This window comes from Suncus etruscus, chromosome 14 (genome assembly GCF_024139225.1).
Source record: "Suncus etruscus isolate mSunEtr1 chromosome 14, mSunEtr1.pri.cur, whole genome shotgun sequence".
Classification (NCBI taxonomy): Eukaryota; Metazoa; Chordata; class Mammalia; order Eulipotyphla; family Soricidae; genus Suncus; species Suncus etruscus.
Window position 1 is genome coordinate 68,424,233 of NC_064861.1, and position 17,755 is coordinate 68,441,987.

A 17,755-nucleotide genomic window follows, 5' to 3' on the forward strand; every position below is an offset into this window, starting at 1 on the left:
CGCTGTGTGCCAGGCAAACGCCCTACTACTATGCTATCTCTCATTGTCTACATTTCATTATTGTAGTGTTTTTGCATACGGGTGGTGCCAGAACTGGAACCAAAGACCTCTAATAGGCAAAACTGCCCTGTATCATTGAACCACATCCCTGTCCAGAATGAACCATTTTCCAGTGCTGCGTCCACAGACCCCGTGTACACAAGGTCCCCCAAATCTTCACCCTTGGAGAAGCTGAGGGAACAGTGGGGCCAGGGACTGAGAGGCGCAGCTAACTCTGCTGCCTCTGGAGAGGCAGAAGTTTCCTTGTCCTACCTGTGACTGGTCCCTCCACAGCCCCTACCCAAAGCCCCCAAAGCCCCTGGCTACCTTTTCTGTCTCTACCAATATTGAACATTTCAGATCAACCCAGGTGGTCTCTGTTTGGCCTCTCTTTCCTGGCAGAATCATGTTCAGGATTTGTCCCTGTTCCCTGAGGCCTGTCCAGGACTCAGATGTCACACTCCCCCACCTTAGCCTTTTGTTGGCCTGCAGGCCTGGAGCACTTCCCACTTCCTCTTCTATGAGGGAAACTGCCATGGACTCCCCATTGTCCTTGCTGTGTTCTGTGCTCAGAGGAGACTCTGGGCCCTTGAATTACCCTAGAGCTGCCTGTGCCTTGTCACCACAGGGAGGTCCTTCTGTGTCTCCTCATTCCGCCCAGAGCCTGGCCCAGCTGGGGTATCCCAGGCCAGCTGGTGCCCCTGCCTGTCAGTGACTGCCTGTCTCCTGCCCTCCTGTCCCTGCAGATGATGTGCTGACTAAGGATGCAGGGGAGTGCGTGATCTGCCTGGAAGAGCTGCTGCAAGGAGACACAATAGCCCGGCTGCCCTGCCTGTGCATCTACCACAAAAGGTACAAGGGTCAGGCCCCACACCAGCTGTTCTGGCCCTGCACTCACGGGCTTGGTGGGGTCACCATGGGAGAAGAAGCTGAATAGACTCTGAGCTACTGCCCTTGGCTCCTTGGTAGAAGCTCCACGCCCACTGGACAGACCACACCTTCTCCCTCAACGCGCTTTGCTTCCCAGCCTGCTTTCAGCCCTGCATATTCTGAGACTTGGCACTCAAACTGAGGGAGGTGTCAGGCACAAGGTTGGGTCTGTGGGGAGTGCCAGACCCCAGAAGAAACCCTGGGGAGAATTTTTAAATTGTCGGGTTCCTGTCTTAGAAACTACTTTCTAAGTATCTGGAGATACTCAGAGAGAGAGCAAAAAAGAGAGAGAGCACAGCAGTAGGGCATTTGTCTTGCACATAGGCAGTCTGGGACGGACCTAGCTTCAATTCCAGCATCCCATATGGTCCCCTGAGCCTGCCAGGAGCGATTTCTGTGCGAAGACCAGGAGTAACCCCTGAGTGTCGCTGAGTGTGCCCCCAAAGAAAGGAAGGAAGGAAGGAAGGGAGAGAGAGAAAGAAAAGGAAGGAAGGAAAGAAGGAAGGAAGGAGGAAGGAAGGAAGGAAGGAAGGAAGGAAGGAAGGAAGGAAGGAAGGAAGGAAGGAAGGAAGGAAGGAAAAGAAAGAGAGAGAGAAAGAAAGAAAGAAAAAGAGAGAAGACAGGAAGGAAGGAAGGAAGGAAGGAAGGAAGGAAGGAAGGAAGGAAGGAAGGAAGGAAGGAAGGAAGTATGCAAGGAGGGAGGAAGGAAGGAAGGAAGGAAGGAAGGAAGGAAGGAAGGAAGGAAGGAAGGAAGGAAGGAAGGAAGGAAGGAAGGAAGGAGAGAGAAAGAAGAAAGAAAAGAAAAGAACTATTTGTGAAGTGTGCCAGGCCCATCTCCCCTGATTCTGCAGGCCTGCTGACTGCTTGTCTGTTGAACATAGGCTTCAGGGCCAAAGCCTCCCTCCCCAGCTCCGACTGTGCTGAACTTGAGGGTCTCCTGAGAATTCAGCCACCAGCTTAATGACATGACTCTGAAGCAGCTGGCCAGGTCTCATGGGCCCCCCAAAAACTTGGAATTTCTAGATTGTCACCCAGCCCTCCAGGCCTGTCTGTCCTCGCTGGAAGGGGCTCCATCCTCTGGGTGCTCCTGCCCCTTCCGATCAATACCGAACAGCAGGGGAGCCAGAATGAGCCTGGTGGCTTCCCTCCTCTAGCTCTGGAAAGTGGGTATCAGGGACTCTGGGCTCCTTACAGAGGAGATGAGGACATCCTTCTATACCTGTTACTTTTTTTTTTCCTACCCTCCCCCCCCCTTTTTTTTTTCTTATACCTGTTACTTTTCCTTGTCCCTCTCATAACTGTTTTCTTTGCCCCCTACCCCAGTTGCATAGACTCGTGGTTCGAGGTGAACAGATCTTGTCCAGAGCACCCCGCGGACTGACCGTGCTGGGCCTGCTGACTCCTCTCAAAGGTGAGCATGTGGTTTGGAGGTGCCCCAGGCTCAAAACCTGGGGTTGAGTCACTCTGGGATCTGCACTTGTTCTGGTGGAGAGAAGGGGTTATCTCCAGAATGTGTGATGAACGTGGGCTGAGGTGAGGGCTGCTGGGCTGGCAGTGAGGAGGGCAGGGAAGAGGCTGGGGCTCTCCACTTCGAGGGCCGCCCTAGAAAGGATAATTCAGGTCTATATCAATAGGTAGCTAAGACAAATCCACCCTTTTGTTGGGGTGGGTTGGGCCATACCAAGATCCGTGCTCAGGGCTTAATTTTGGCTCTGTGCTAAGGGATCAAACCTGCTGGGTTGTGGGCAAGGCAAGCACCCTTGCAGTATTTTCTCTCTGGAACCATGTTCTCCTTCTTGAGGTCTCTGCTTCTCTGGGCACGAGACCATCCTGTTCCTGTCCCTGGCGACATCACTCTGGAAAATAGGCACCTGTGGGACGGTACCCAGTCTCCTGAGTATTTGTCAGCCACCCTCCACTGCTGCCTCTGCCTGCCTATAGGCCAGACCCTCCCCCTGACTGCCACCTCCCCTGCCCCCTACCCTCTGGTAGGCATTTCTTCCCCAGGGACCTTAACTCTACTGCTGACCATCCTGACCCCTAAACACCCACCCTTTGTGGCTACACTGGCACTTGGCAAATATACAACCCCCTCCCCAGAAAATCCCACATCCAAAGGTTTGAGGAATATTTTCTCCCCCGCTCTCCTGTTCCTTTCTCTTTCCTTCCTTCCTTCCTTCCTTCCTTCCTTCCTTCCTTCCTTCCTTCCTTCCTTCCTTTCCTTCCTTTTCTTTCTTCCTTTCTCTTTCTTTCTTTCTTTCTTTCTTTCTTTCTTTCTTTCTTTCTTTCTTTCTTTCTTTCTTTCTTTCTTTCTTCCTTCCTCTTTCTTTTCTTTCTTTCTTTCTTTCCTTTCTTTCTTCCTTTCTTTCTTTCTTTCTTTCTCTCTTTCTTTATTTCTTTTCTTTCTTTCTTTCTTTCTTTCTTTCTTTCTTTCTTTCTTTCTTTCTTTCTTTCTTTCTTTCTTTCTCTCTCCCTCTTTCCCTCTCCCTCCCCGCTTTGTGTTTGTTACGTATAATTTTATTTATTCCAAGCACATTCCTAGAACAGCTTATGATCTCAGACAAATCAAGGATATTTGCTCTTTTTCCTTCACTCTAAACCTGAAGATATGGGGAGATGCAGCAGTGGGGGGGTACAAGCGAGACAGAAGGTCCACACCTGGAGTATGTACCCACTTTCTGGGCATGTGGCTGGGGGGACTGTCCCAGATGGAACCAGACACCCCGACTGGTCAGCCTGTGCCCCAGATAGATGCACGCGACCAAGGAACACGATTCATGTGTCACGGTCCAAACAGGGACAGCCAACCCTGTGCCTAAGAGGATCGCCGGACGCTGGGGCAGCGCTGTGTTGGGGACCCCGGTGGGGCCGGTCCCTTCATCACGGACTCCAGAGAACGGGTCTCCCTTTCTCCCCGAGGACACCACGCCGGAGGAGAGCAAGCTGGCAAGAAGAAAGAAGCAGCCGCCGCTGCCCTGCCCCTGTCCCCGGCGGGCGGGGCATTTTCCTTCCACCTCCAACAGGCATTGTGGGGTCTGTCTCTGAAGTGTTTACCAAAAAAATTACACACACAAAAAAAGGCTAGTGTCGACTGGTGTTTTCGTGGTGTTCACAGATGGCGCCCATGCCCGGCTCAGACCCACCCCTTGACTGAGACCAGCAGAGCCGGGGTCCCGCCGCCGCCCGTCCAGATGGCCTGGCGCCCGCCTCAGCCCTCTCCGTCACCCACCGATCGGCCCCGGGCATCCCCCACTCCTCTCTTTCTGGCTTGGTTTTGCACTTTCCTCCCTGATACTTTTGACTTCATTACCCGGGGGAAAAAAAAGACACCGAGAATTTATCCCACCCCTCCCAACTCTCTCCTCTTCCTTACAGTCAGTTCCAAGGACTTCACACTCACAAGTGTCCTGCAAAAATGCCTGAACATTTTTCTTAGACCCTTGTGGATCTTTGTTTTCCAGAAACTGAAACAAAAAAGACTTACTCTTAAAGGAACATGTACAGCCACCCTTGTTTTCAGGCACTCTCAGTTTGAGAACATTTCAGCCATCAATGTGCACACCTGGCATCGGCCCGTGCGAGATAGGTTTCTGTATTTATATACTCAAACTCACAAAAGAAACCTGATCTGATGTTTAAAATGATGTTCAAAGCCTAGGGGAAAAGCTTTCTTCATTAGTCAAGGTGTTTTGATATGGTATTAAAATAATGTCTAATAAAAGATGCACAGTGTGGTTTATTTTCATCAAGACTTCTTCGGAGTGATAGTGCAGCAGTAGTGCTTTTGCTTTACACACGGCTGACCCAGGACAGACCTGGATTCGATCCTCTGGTGTCCCATGTGGTCCCCCAAGCTAGGAGCAATTTCTGAGCACTTCTCATTGCAGGGAGGCTGGAGTGATAGCACAGTGGTAGGGCATTTGCCTTGCACACTGCTGGCCCAGAAAGGACCCAGGTTCAATCCCCACCACCAATATGGTCCCCTGAGCCTGCCAGGAGCGATTTCTGAGCACAGAGCTAGGAGTTACTCTTGAGCACCATCAGGCATGACCCAAAAACAAATATTTCTCATTGCACATTCAAGCATTGGGGACTTGGTCAAGTCTGTCACCTCTCACCTTCCTTCTTAACCTTCATGGGGGGTGGGGAATTTGCTGCAGGGGTGTGAAAAAGGTTCTTAGCGACACTGTTAAAGAGAAAAGGTGGCTGAGAACTCTGAGGCACTGCCCTGCCATCATAGCCATGAAGAGACTCTTCCAGAACCATCCAGGACACATCTTTCAGCTCCTGCTCTGTTCACATCTCAGTGCTGACTCACAGGCAGAATCCACAGAGGCTCAGGAACAGGGCCGGCTGGGGGGAGTCACTCTGGACTCAGAAGTCAACACACGCCTAGTTGTTGTGCCCAGCCTCTGCTTTTGTGCCAGACCAGCTCCTCCAAGGGCACTCCAGAACCTCCTGGGGCCTGCTAAGGAAATCTCTGGAGTGCAGTGAGGCCACTGACTGCTTTGATTTCCTTCAGGGTTCCAGGTCTGCAACCATCTGCCAGCTGGTGGAAGGAGGCAAAAGTAGCACAGGGCCCAAGAGTGTGTCTGCCTGGTCGTGGGCTGGAGGCCCCAAATCAGCCAAACAGACACATGTTTGTGTCTTTGGGAACACAGTGCCCCCTCACAGAGGTCACCCACCAAGGAGGACCTTAGAATCCTGGCACCTCACAGCACTGCTGCCTACTGCTATTCCCAGTTCTGCTTCTGCCTGGCAACTGTGTCTCCCTGTTCTATATTTAATGCCTCCTACAAAGCTGGCCCTGAAGGTCTCCTGGCCTGACCCCAGGGGGCCGCCTGAGCCTCAACTGGGTATAATTCCGGGTTCACCCCCACCCTAGCGCTTCTCCCCCTGCTGGCTTCCTAGTCCAGCCTCAAACTGGGGAAAGTGGGCCTTAGGGTTGGGGGCTTTGGGTGTCCTGCCAGAAACTGGTGTCCCTCATCACTGTGGCCATGCATCTTCTTTTTGGGGGTTGAGGGGCTTCACTTCCCTCAGATGGGCTGGTAGCCCTGTAATAAATAGTGGGAGAGGGCTGACCTTAGGAGAATGAATGACTTTAGACTGGGTGCTGAATAGTACAGATGAATGATGCTGAGAAACGTGGTAGTTAATTCTAAATGGTTTCTCTCTCTCTCTCTCTCTCTCTCTCTCTCTCTCTCTCTCTCTCTCTCTCTCTCTCTCTCTCTCTCTCTCTCTCCCTGTCTCTCTCTCTTTCTCACACACACACACACACACACACACACGTACCTACGTGAAGAAACCACACAGCAAGTAATGCCCATTAGATGACTTGTTGAATCTTCAGGGGCTGGGATTTCTGAATGTGAAGGTCCTATTCTTCCAGTTACCTCTTTGTCTTAGGAGTTTTTTCCATATAGAAGACTACAGGGAAGTGTGGCCATTTGCCGGATGGGGTGGGGCTGTCATCTGAGAGGGGAGACCCCAATGGGCGGGCACCCCCAGGAGGCCATGGAGAGGGGTTTCTCAGGAACACATACTGATGAATTCATCAGCAAGGGAGAGGGGCATGAAGAGAGTGGGGCTTAGGCCAGGCAGCATCAGCACAGTGAGTCTCCCTGGGAAGGTGGGTGGGAGTAAGGCCAGATGGAGGGAACTGCCTAAGGAGGGACCCCCAGGATTCTGATCTTGGGAATTGGGGAATGAGGGAGATAGCGCTGCAGACCCCCCACAATTGTGTCCCGGGAGCGGATGCCCTCAGCCAGATGCTGTGGTGTCGGGCGCCCTCTTACGGACTGAGGGAACAACTCCCAAGTCTCCGGAGATGACGGCTCCTCGGGCCCGGGATCCCCAGATCCTGAGTGATGGCTGCACAGCTGGGAACGTCACACAGCACATGGCGAAGAGGCGGGCTGCCAGGAGACTTCCTGCTACCGGGAGAACACGCTCCTCTCCTCTGGAATGCGGGGGCCCTCGGAGGAGGCTCTGGGGGGACAGTGCTACAGGGCAGGGGCAGGTGGGAACCTTCGTCCCTGAAGACCACTTTCCTTCCAAGGCCATCACGTCCCTTCTCTGGGAAGGAGGTCCCCGGGGACGAGGGGGAAGTGGAAGCCAGGTGCAGAGCTCTCTGCAAGAAAGCTGCTGATAGATGGAGGCTGGGTGGGGGTAGTGGGATCTTCCAGCCCTCACCCCTGACACCAGGAGACTCTTCCAGGTCAGGCACTTGGCTTCTGGGAACTCACAGCACCTTGCCTGGGTTCATGAGGCCTCGGGGGTCCAGCGTGGCCTTGAGCTGCCGCATTGTCTCCACGCCCACATCACCCACCTCCTCCTGCAGCAGCTGCCGCTTGCCCAGCCCTATGCCATGCTCCCCAGTACATGTCCCGTGGAGTGCCAGCGCCCGCCTGCAGGGTGCAGAAAAGAGGGCATCAGCGTGGTCGTGGTGGGTGTGCGCTCCCACCTCCCCAGGCTGTCCGGCCCTTTCTCGTCCAACTGACCTGCCCAGTTGTTTTGCAAAAGCCTCTACCCTGCGGAGCTCCTCAGGATCTTCGGGGTCCACCAGCAAGATGCAGTGGAAATTGCCGTCGCCCACGTGCCCAACAATGGTTCCTGGGGGCCCAGAGGAGACACAGCTGCCACCCTGCCAGCTCCCATCTGGTCCCAGCACCTTGCATGCTCTCACACATGGGTGGTAAAACCTGTGATCCGAGAGGCCACCAGGTCCTCCTTGGCCTGCACCATGATCTCAGGCAGCCGGGAGATGGGGACACACACGTCTGTTGAATAGCCCTGAACCAGAGGAAGGCCCATGAGGGACACCCAGAGGTCAGGGGGGCCCTCCTCCCCCCGTACAACAGGCTTAAAGGAGAGCTGAGGGGCCCCGATGAAACTGGGGCCCTGTGCTCTCCCATCTTGCTCCCCACCTCAGTCCATGTTCCCTGGTGCCCACAGTGGCTTGTCACATGCTGTCTGGGAAGGCCACACCTGCCCTTCCCCTTTCTGTTGGCATCTCCATTTCCTCTCTGCACAAGCCCTGAAGGCTGCTTGCCTGGCTTACACTGGGGCTCCTACAGGGGTCCATTAGGGTCAGGGGGGTGGAATGGGAGGAGTAGAAGGGAGAGGGTTCATGGACTGAGCCTGCTCACCTTGCTCCCTGGCCGCAGCGCTAGCGCTGAGTACCAGGCGTTGTGCCTTGCCGCCCAGAGCCGGCTACGCTCTTCCGCCTCCTTGGCCCAGGAGAAGTGCAAGGCTCCATTGTGCCTGCTGATCTCCTCTGCGGGAACCAGTAAAAAGGTGGGGGGGAGGGTTCACACTGGGTCCTGCCCTCCCTGCACCCTCCACTCCTCCCACCCCTGCACACCAGAGCGGCGCAGTTGCTCAGCCAGCATGTCCTCAGAGCCATGGAACTCCAGGAAAAGTGTGGGCGCCACCGTGTAGCTCAGTTTGCTATACTTGTTGCAGGCATCCATCATGACATCATCCAGGAACTCTGGATGGGGGGACAGAACATATGAGGCCTGGGTGCCACTTCTTGGAAGTCCCCCCCAACCCACATGCCTCTGCACCATCCCGGCCCCACTCACCAATGCGTGCCACCGGTACCGCAGCCTGGAGGATGTGCACTGTGCTGTCCACAGCTGCCTGCACGCTGGGGAACGCGCAAGTAGCCACCACTGTGGCCTCAGGGGCAGGATGCAAGCGCAGGGTGGCAGCTGTGATGAGCCCCAGGGTCCCCTCGGAGCCCACAAAGAGCCCCGTGAGGTTGTAGCCAGCAGCGCTCTTCCTGCGCCACAGAGACATGGAGGATACTGAGGGCCAACTCTGAGCTGACCTTCAGTCCAGACAGACTCCGCTATCCAGGGCCACTTTCTAGGGCTTTGCCCAAACTGGCTTCACCCAGGAAGACTAGAACCAGAGGCCTCTGAAACCCTCTCCACCCAGAAAACCCCAATGGCCCAACGGGTTGGGGGCCCCACTAAAAGTGGGAAGAAAGGTGCAGGAGTGCTCCCCAGGAATGGCAGACGTGATATGGCTCACTGGATCAAGGGGGTCATGTAGAAATAAGGGGAATAGTGAAAGTGATCAGGACCCCCAAAAGCAGCAGACAGTAGGGTGAATTCTCAGGAAGTGGGACAATAGTGGGGAGTACACCCCAGAAGTGACCCCCAAAGTGGGAGCACTCACCGGAAGTACCGGCCCTGGCCCGCTGTGTGCAGAAGTCGGCCCCCTGGCAGCACTACCTCCAAGTTGAGCACGTTGTCCCTCATGGTGCCATAGCGTACAGCATTGGTGCCCGAAGCCCCAGTGGCAGCCATGCCACAGAGAGAGGCATCAGCGCCTGGATCTGAGGAGCAGAGGCTTGTCTGTGATGGGTACCTGGGTGCCCCTTGATACCCTGCCTCCAACAAGCCCACAGGGCCCTGATGGGGGAAGCCTGGAGGCCACAGCCTACCCACGGGGAACCAGAGCCCGCTGTCACGTAGATAGGTGTTGAGGGTCTTGCGAGTCACACCGGGTTCCACCACCACAGTGAAGTCTTCAGTGTTGAGCGCCAGGATCCGGTCCATGCGGGTCAGATTGACACAAACGCCACCCTTTTTGGAGGGGGGAGTTTGGCAAAGGGCTACTGACCTGGGTGTCCCAGAATCCACCCAGTACAGACTCCAGCAGCCAGAGGAGTCTCTGAGGGCTGGCATGCAGGATAGAAGAAAGCAGGGCTCAGCCTCCCTACCTGCACGGCGCACACGCCGCCCTCGAGCCCCGTGCCAGTGCCGAACGGGATGATGGGCACACCCTGCTGGTAGCACAGCGCAGCCACTTGGCTGACCTGCTCGGCTGTCTGCGGCCACACCACAGCATCTGGGGGCTGGCACCTGCAATCCAGAGAGAGAGATGGACCACATCCAGGTCCATCTCCTGAGACCTAACATACCTGGGGGCCTGACCTGAGTGTTTGCTTTAGTTTGGGGTTTGTTTTTTTTTTTTTTGTTTGTTTTGTTTTGTTTTGTTTTGTTTTGTTTTGGCCACATCCAGCAGTATTCAGGGTTTACTGAACCTCTGCACTCAGGGGTCATTCCTGGCAGTGCTTAAGGGACCATATGGGGGCCACACCCAGTGGTACTCAGGTTACTCCTTACTGCATTCAGGAATCGATCCTGGCAAATTGGGGGACCATATGGGATGCCAAGGATAGAACCCTAGTTGGCCACATGCAAGGCAAATGCTTTACCTGATGCACTATTTCTTTTGCCTCTACTGAGGCTCTTGATGAGGATCAAACCCTGGTCTCCCACCCCTGGAACCAGCCTCCCTGTTCCTGTTTGGAGACCCCCTGGAGGTGATATCCTGGGGGGGGGGCTGAGAAAACCTTTGGGGTGGAGGTGGAGAAGAGGTTAAGAAGGCCAGAGTGCCTCAAAACAGCTAGGTCTGGAGAAAAGAACGTGGACCGTTGCCCCCCTCGAGGGAGAGGGAGACCCGTGGGCACCCCCATACCTGTGCATGGATTCATCGTGCCCGTGCTGCTCCAAGACCGCAGGGGCAGTAGACACCTGGGGGCTCCCCACAATCGCCTTCAGAGCTTCCACAAAGCCCTTGCTGAGCTCCCCCTGCAGGTGAGCATATTCTGGAGTGACTGACCATGGGGTGGCACATGGGGGAAGCTGGAGAGGGAGGTGGGGGTTCAGGTAACTCCTTCCCAAGAGAAACATCCATTGGGATCCAAAGGGGACTGGGTGGGTCACTTCTGAACACCCCAGGAAGCGAAAGAAAAAGTCAAGGTTCCTCTAGAGAGGGATGGGAGTGGCGACTTCTGCTAGGTGCTTATGGAAGGAGCTTCCCTCTGCCCTCTGTCCAGCCCACAGGGGGGACCGGGGAAGGGGGAATAACAGGGACCCAGCCCCCCCTACATCACGGCCCTGTGCTGGCAGTGTTTTTGAGCGGGTCTGGGGAATTGGTCCCTCTTTACAGACCTGTTTACAGATCTAACGGATCCTGTGTGGCTGCCTGGAAACCTCCCTGGGGTGCCCTGGAATTCACACAATTTTTTATTTGACATCCCTGTAGTCCTATATGTGTCAAATGTGAGGGTCCCAGCGCCCTGGACAGATGTGGAGGGAGCCCCGTAATCCTCGGCCCAAAGTCACTCCTCGCCGGTCCGGTCCACCTACCTGAGCCCCCCTGGAGCAGTAGCCCCTCCCGGGGAACAGCCCCCAGGTAGCAGCAGCCCGGAGCAGGCGAGCCATGGCAGCCCAGGCAGAGTTGTGGGTACCCAGTGGGTGGACTCCCGGGGCTCAAACTCCATTGGCAGTCCCAGGGGCGGGGCTTGCTCGAAGGGCCTGGCCTTAAGGTGGCCGACTTAAGGAGGCCTGACGCAGCTGCTGAGTCAGATTTTCTAGCAGTCCTTGGCCTTAGCTGGTCGGTACTTTTCAAAGAGAAGGGAGGTTTCCCCAAAGGGGGGGGGGGGAGAGAGAGAGAGAGAGAGAGAGAGAATACAAGGAGTAATTTTAATTTTTGCTCGTCTTGTAAGCAGCCAAGCCAAATTCCATGGTTCAAGTGGTTCCCTGACCCCCCCAGCAACCCTTCCTCCAACAAGAAACAGAGAGGAGAGAGAGGGAGAGATAGGGAGAGAAAGAAAGGAAAAGAAGGAAGGAAGGAAGGAAGGAAGGAAGGAAGGAAGGAAGGAAGGAAGGAAGGAAGGAAGGAAGGAAGGAAGGAAGGGCCAGTTGGAGCAATAGTACAACGATAGAGCATTTGCCTTGCATGCAGACAACATGGGACAGACCAGGGTTTGATCCCCACATCCAATATGGTTTCCTGGGGCCGGAGAGATAGCATGGAGGTAAGGTGTTTGCCTTGCATGCAGAAGGTCGGTGGTTCGAATCCCGGCATCCCATATGGTCCCCCAAGCCTGCCAGGAGTGATATCTGAGCATAGAGCCAGGAGTAACCCCTGAACGCTGCCAGGTGTAACCCAAAAACCAATATGGTTCCCCAAGCCTGCCAGGAGTGATTTCTGAAAGCAGAGCCTGGAGTAACCCCTGAATGCTGCCAGGTGTGCTGCCAGGGGCCCAACCCCCCCAAAAAAGAGAAAGAAAGAAGAGAAAGGGAGGGAGTGAAGGAGAAAGGAAAGAAAGAAAAAAGAGAGAAAGAGGGAGACAGACTATGGAAAGAAAAAGGATTAAAAGCAAAAAGAAGGGCCCAGAGAGATAGCACAGTGGTGTTTGCCTTGCAAGTAGCCAATCCAGGACCAAAGGTGGTTGGTTCGAATCCCGGTGTCCCATATGGTCCCCCATGCCTGCCAGGAGCTATTTCTGAGCAGACAGCCAGGAGTAACCCCTGAGCATCGCTGGGTGTGGCCCAAAAACCAAAAAAAAAAAAAAAAGGCAAAAAGAAGAGGGGGAGCCAGAGCAATAGGCGGTGGGGCTTTTGCCTTGCATGCAGCCAGCCCCAGAAGGTTCCTGGTTTGATTCCCAGCATCCCATATGGTTCCCAAGTCTACTAGGAGCAATTTCTGAGAGCAGAGCCAGGAGTAACCCCTGGGTAGCGCCGGTTGTGACCCAAAAAACAAAATAAAAGGAGAGAGAGAGTCCTGAAGAAGAGAGTTCTTCAACTGCCACTGACCCCTCCCTCTGCCCCTCTTCCTTCCGGTCTCCTCCCTGAACTTCCTTCCATTCCTAGCCCATTTCTGGCCCTTTGGGCTGAGTCCTGGCACACTCCCAGTATCCAGAGCAGCCTTAAGCATGCACCTGCTCTGTTCTATAGGATCCTGCATGTGTGTCAGCTCTATGGTGAGGAGGGAAACACAGGGGAGTCCTTGGAAGATGGAGCAGGGCAGTGAGACTATTCGGAAAAAGAGCTTAGCCTAAAAGCCTCAAAGCTGAACTGCATTTCCTGGAGAGATCTCAAAACGGAAAGACTGTTGCATCGCTCAGAGCTCCGCCCTCCCACTGGGCAGGTCCCAGGACTATCTTTCGGCGCCCAGGAGAGGCATATCGCTGACATCAGGGAGTGATAAAGCTATTCCTAGACGCCCTTTGAACATTTCCTTAAAAACTGCCCTGGCTGCGGTTAATGTCTCACAGCTAGAAGAATGAACATGGGCTGTGCAAACAGGCTCTGAGCACTGAACAAATACAGGAGTGTGGGTGTCATCCCCTACATGGCTTGGTCCTCACTCAAGGCATGGCTGGGAATGATGCCCCCCACGCCCCACAGCACCATACTGAAAATATGGGTGGATCCCCCACAGGGAAAGCAGCCATGAGAAGAGAATCTGTGTCTTCTGAGATGTATAAAAAGACCACACGCAGAGGGTGAACTCAGAACCCGTGATCCTAAATGGAACTGCACACAACTAATCATTTTTGTTGTTCACCCCCACAGTGATGCTCAGGGCTTATTCCTGGCTCTGCACTCAGGGATCACCCCTGGCTGTGCTCCAGGGACCATATAGGATATCGGGGATCGAACTCAGGTCACCAACGTGCAAGGCAAGCACCCTCCCCACTGTGCCGTCACTCCACAGCTACTGTTCTCACATCAGGAAAGTTGTTTCCCACTGGGATGTGAGGCAAGAATTGGATCTCCAGGGGCAGATGCTATAGGAATCCAAGTTGACTCCCTGTCCACTGTTGTAATTAAACCTGTTCTGGGGGCTGGAGCGGTGGCACAAGTGGTAGGGTGTTTTCCTTGCATGTGCTGACCTAGGACAGACTGGTTTGATCCTTGGCGTCACATATGGCCCTCCAAACCAGGAGCAATTTCTGAGCACATAGCCAGGAATAACCCCTGAGTGTCACTGGGTGTGGCCCAAAAAAAAAACAAAAAACAACAAACAAATCAAACAACAACCTGTTCCTGGTGCAGCAAGGAAGCAACTTGCATTTCCCTGAAGGACAGGACATGAGACTCAGAACTAGCTGAAGGAATGGATTAAGGACCTGCTAAGAAGCTAGAGGTTAGCAGACCTGGCCTTGGAGCCAGTCTTTTTTTTTTTTTTTTTAATTTTTGGATCACACCCGGGAGCGCTCAGGGTTACTCCTGGCTCTATGCTCAGAAATCTCTCCTGGAAGGCTTGGGGGACCATAAGAGATGCCGGGACACAAACCACCGTCCTTCTGCATGCAAGGCAAAAAAGCCTTACCTTCATGCTATCTCTCTGGCCCCCAGTCCCCATCTTGGTGCCATGACTCTTAGGACCCCCGGTGTCATATAAGCATTGCTCATTAGCGGGGACATGTGCCATAAACAGAGCCCTGAAACCCAGTGCGGTGTCGGCATTAGCAGATCAAGCTGTATAGTTCATCAGTATCACCCACTTGCAGACAGGTTGAATTAGGCTTGCAAGTAATTTGTATGCAAAGCCTAAAGAGGAGGGAATGGAGGGGGGAAATTTAGAGACAGGAACCCAGAAACAAGAGGCTGGTCCTCTGAGCGATGCATTCTGGGAGCTAAGCAAGAGATGAAGGAGTTGCAAATCACTAAGTTATGACTAGACAGAGTGGGTCAGGTTAGCTTGAAAATTAATCATGATGGGACCAGAACAAGAATATGGCAGGTGGGGCTGGAGCGGTGGTGCAAGCGGTAGGGCATCTGCCTTGCACACACTAGCCTAGGACATACCGAAGTTCCATCCCCGGAATCCCATATAGTCCTCCAAGCCAGGAGCGATTTCTGAGTGCACAGCCAGGAGTAACCCCTGAACGTCACCGAGTGTGGCTCAAAAACAACAACAAAACAATACTGCAGATAGGGCACTCGCCTAGTACACAGCCAATTTGGGTTCAAACCCTGGCACCACATCTGATCCCCCAAACCCATCAGAAGTGATCCCTGAGTGCAGAGCCAGGAGTTAGCCCTGAGCACAGTCAGGTGTGGCCCCAAAACAAAAAATTACTCAATTGTGAGTAACTTGTTAACTTTGCAATTTACAATTAAAAAAAAAAAAAAAAGCAGAACCAGAGCTAGGATTGTAGATCTAAATTAAGTAGAGCACTTGTAAGGCCCTAAATTTGATCTCTGACCCATACAATCTTTAAAAAGCAGTTTTAGTAACCTTTTAGGAGAAGAATAAACAGTCTCAGGGTCAAGGGATTATCTTGTTTGTTTGAGGGCCACACCCGGCAGTGCTCAGAGATTTCTCCTGGCTCTGCTCTCAGAAATTACTCCTGAAAGGTTTGGGGGGGGGTTGGGGACCCTATGGGATGCCGGCAATCGAACCCGTGTCAGCCTTGTGCAAACAACAAAGCAAACGCTCTCCGCAGAGCTTCCGCTCAGGTGGGCCCCCAAGGGCTTCATTAGTTTGGACAGCGCTCAGAGGCCAGGGACTTTCCGGAAGTGTCCTGAGCGCGGACCCGCGGGCTTCTGGGAAATGTAGTCCTGGAGTGCCGGGACCCCCGTAGGAGGACCCTGGGCGCCCGCTCCTGCGCATGCGCAAGGGCCGCCGGGCGCCTCGGGCCGCGCTTCGCCAGCCGGGCCCAGTGAGGGGGTGCAGGGGCCCGGTTCCCCGCGCCTCTGGGCCGCCCGACCCCCCCGCCGAACCCCAAGTGGACGCTTGGGCCCTCCGGGTAGGTCTGGGCCGCGGGGCCCGGGCGCTGAGGAGGAGAGGAGGGGAGAGCCGGGGCGCCCAAACTTGGGGCCCGCGTCGATGGCCGCTCGGCTCGGCCGCTGCTTGGCGGGGGACCCCTTCTCCAGGGGCCCCATCGGGGCTCCAGGCCCCCCATAGCCTGCGGGGGCCAGCTCGGGCGGGACTGGCCCAGTGGCACTGACCACTTGGCCACTTGGAGATAATACCAGGTGTTTGCATGCGTGTGCGTGCGTGTGTGCGTGTGAAAGGGGTGTGCGTTGTTTGCAGTGAGCACCTCGTATCTGTTTTTGTTTGTTTTTGTTTTGGGGTCACACCCGGCTGCACTCAGGGGTCACTCCTGGCTCTACGCTCAGAAATCGCTCCTGGCAGGCACAGGGAACTCGATGGGATGCCGGGATTCGAACCACCGTCCTTCTGCATGCAAGGCCAACGCACTACCTCCATGCTATCACTCCTGCCCTTGTATCTGTTTTTTGAAGACGTTGATGGTCTCCTTCTAACCCCACACACACAATCTGTTCCTGTCCCCTGTGTTTAGTCTCCTAAGGAAGAGTTTTAGACTCTTAAAAGACTTGCATTTTTCTAAACATTTTTTTTGGAATGCTCAGGCATCACTCCTACTGGGCTTGGGGACTTTACGGGGACAAACCCGCATTGGCTGAGTGCAAGGCAAGAGTTCTACCTGCTGTACTGTTAGCTCTGGCCCCTCAAATAACCAACTTTTTGGTGTTTTTCTTTTTTTTTTTTTCCAAATTTCTCCACTTTCTGTTTTCAGTTTCACTGATCTCTGCTCTTTATTTTCTTACTTGTTTGTTTTGTTTGGGGGGCCTTACCCTGCAATGCTCAGGACTTACTCCTGGCAGTTTTCATGGGATTATATGTGGTGCCAGGAATTCAGGAATTGAATCCGGTGGGCCTTGTGCAAGGCAAGCAGCCTATCCACTGAACTATCTCTCCAGCCCCTTTGTCTTTTTTTGTTTTTTTTGTTTTTTGTTTTTGGCCAAACCCGCGGTCTCAGGGGTTACTCCTGGCAGGCTCAGGAGATCATATGGGATCAAATCCGGGTCCTTCTGGGTTGGCAGCATGCAAGGCAAACGCCCTACAGCTGTGCTATCACTCCAGCCCTTTTTTTTTTAATAATATGTTTTGTTTCTTAAAGTGGGAACTAAGTTTATTAAAATCTTTCTTTTCCAATAACTTCTCTTGAATACTGTTGCTACATCCCTCAAATTTTGAATATGTTTTGAGTTTTTGTTTGCTTGTTTGTTTTCATCTGTGCCGTGGGGGTGGGCATTCCCATTGGTTCTTGGCCAATTGACAAATAGCTCCTGTGGTGACAGGGACTACCGGGATCGCCTCTAAGAATATGTTGGAAAGCTTTTAGGGCTATACTCTGTGATACATGGGTGCACAAGTCATGCATCTTAAGTCTGATTTTTCCAGCCCTGGCTTTGCACTGCTATCTAATTTAATAGCGTATTTAGTTCCCATATTTAGAACAATCATTGCAATGGTTGCGTTTTGGGTAACTGGTGAAGGAGGGAGTAAGGGTGGTGGCTTGAGAAAAGAGTATTTCCTTCCACCTCTTTCTTCTCTACCTACCTCTGCTACCAAAACGCAGGGAAATATCTGGCTTGAATCAGGACTGGCAAAGTTCTAACCTGGGCGCAGGTGCTCTGTGTCCATCACTTTTTTCTCACAGCAAACCATTTCAAGAGGTTTTTTGTGCCACACCTGACAATACTCAGGGGTAACTTCTGGCTCTGCACTAAGGAGTCACTCCTGGAGGTGCTCAGAACCTTATGTGTGCCAAGGATTGAACCTGGGATGGCCTGTGCAAAGCAAACATCCCACCCAACTTTACCATTGCTCTACCAATCCCTCCCCCAAAACAAAAACCCTACAGATCCGAAAATTTCTTTTTTTTGTTTTGTTTTTTTTTTTGTTTTTCGGGCCGCACCCGTTTGATGCTCAGGGATTACTCCTTGCTAAGCACTCAGAAATTGCCCCTGGCTTAGGGGGACCATATGGGATGCCAGGGGATCGAACGCGATTGCCATCTTTCCTTGGCTAGCGCTTGCAAGGCAGACACCTTACCTCTAGCGCCACCTCGCCGGCCCCAGATCCGAAAATTTTAAATAATTAGTCTAAGCAGAGAATATACTGAAAAATTTTTTAAGTGTATCATATTTCATATTCA

General features: G+C 53.4%; 2 protein-coding genes across 3 annotated transcripts in view; one reads left to right on the plus strand and one right to left on the minus strand.

The window, feature by feature from the left end:
* ZNRF1 (zinc and ring finger 1) overlaps positions 1-4,692 on the plus strand; it is a 101,964-nt gene extending 97,272 nt beyond the window's left edge. The window contains exons 3-5 of one of the 2 annotated variants that reach the window (XM_049786452.1): positions 786-891; positions 2,293-2,380; positions 3,767-4,692. In XM_049786452.1, the coding sequence (XP_049642409.1) occupies positions 786-891; positions 2,293-2,350 (164 nt within the window). In that variant the 3' untranslated portion in view covers positions 2,351-2,380; positions 3,767-4,692. The remainder of the gene's footprint in view (positions 1-785; positions 892-2,292; positions 2,381-3,766) is intronic. The other variant, XM_049786453.1, reaches the window with a different exon arrangement.
* Positions 4,693-6,764: 2,072 nt separating this feature from the next.
* Positions 6,765-11,217, minus strand: LDHD (lactate dehydrogenase D). Its single transcript, XM_049786404.1, has 11 exons — positions 11,139-11,217; positions 10,465-10,577; positions 9,704-9,845; positions 9,425-9,566; positions 9,157-9,316; positions 8,556-8,755; positions 8,333-8,461; positions 8,118-8,245; positions 7,671-7,761; positions 7,470-7,581; positions 6,765-7,376 (listed from the first exon to the last, which is right to left on the minus strand). Exons 1-11 carry the CDS (start codon positions 11,211-11,213, stop codon positions 7,211-7,213), a joined length of 1,458 nt encoding a protein of 485 aa, XP_049642361.1. The 5' UTR covers positions 11,214-11,217; the 3' UTR covers positions 6,765-7,210.
* Between the last annotated feature and the right edge of the window lie 6,538 nt (positions 11,218-17,755).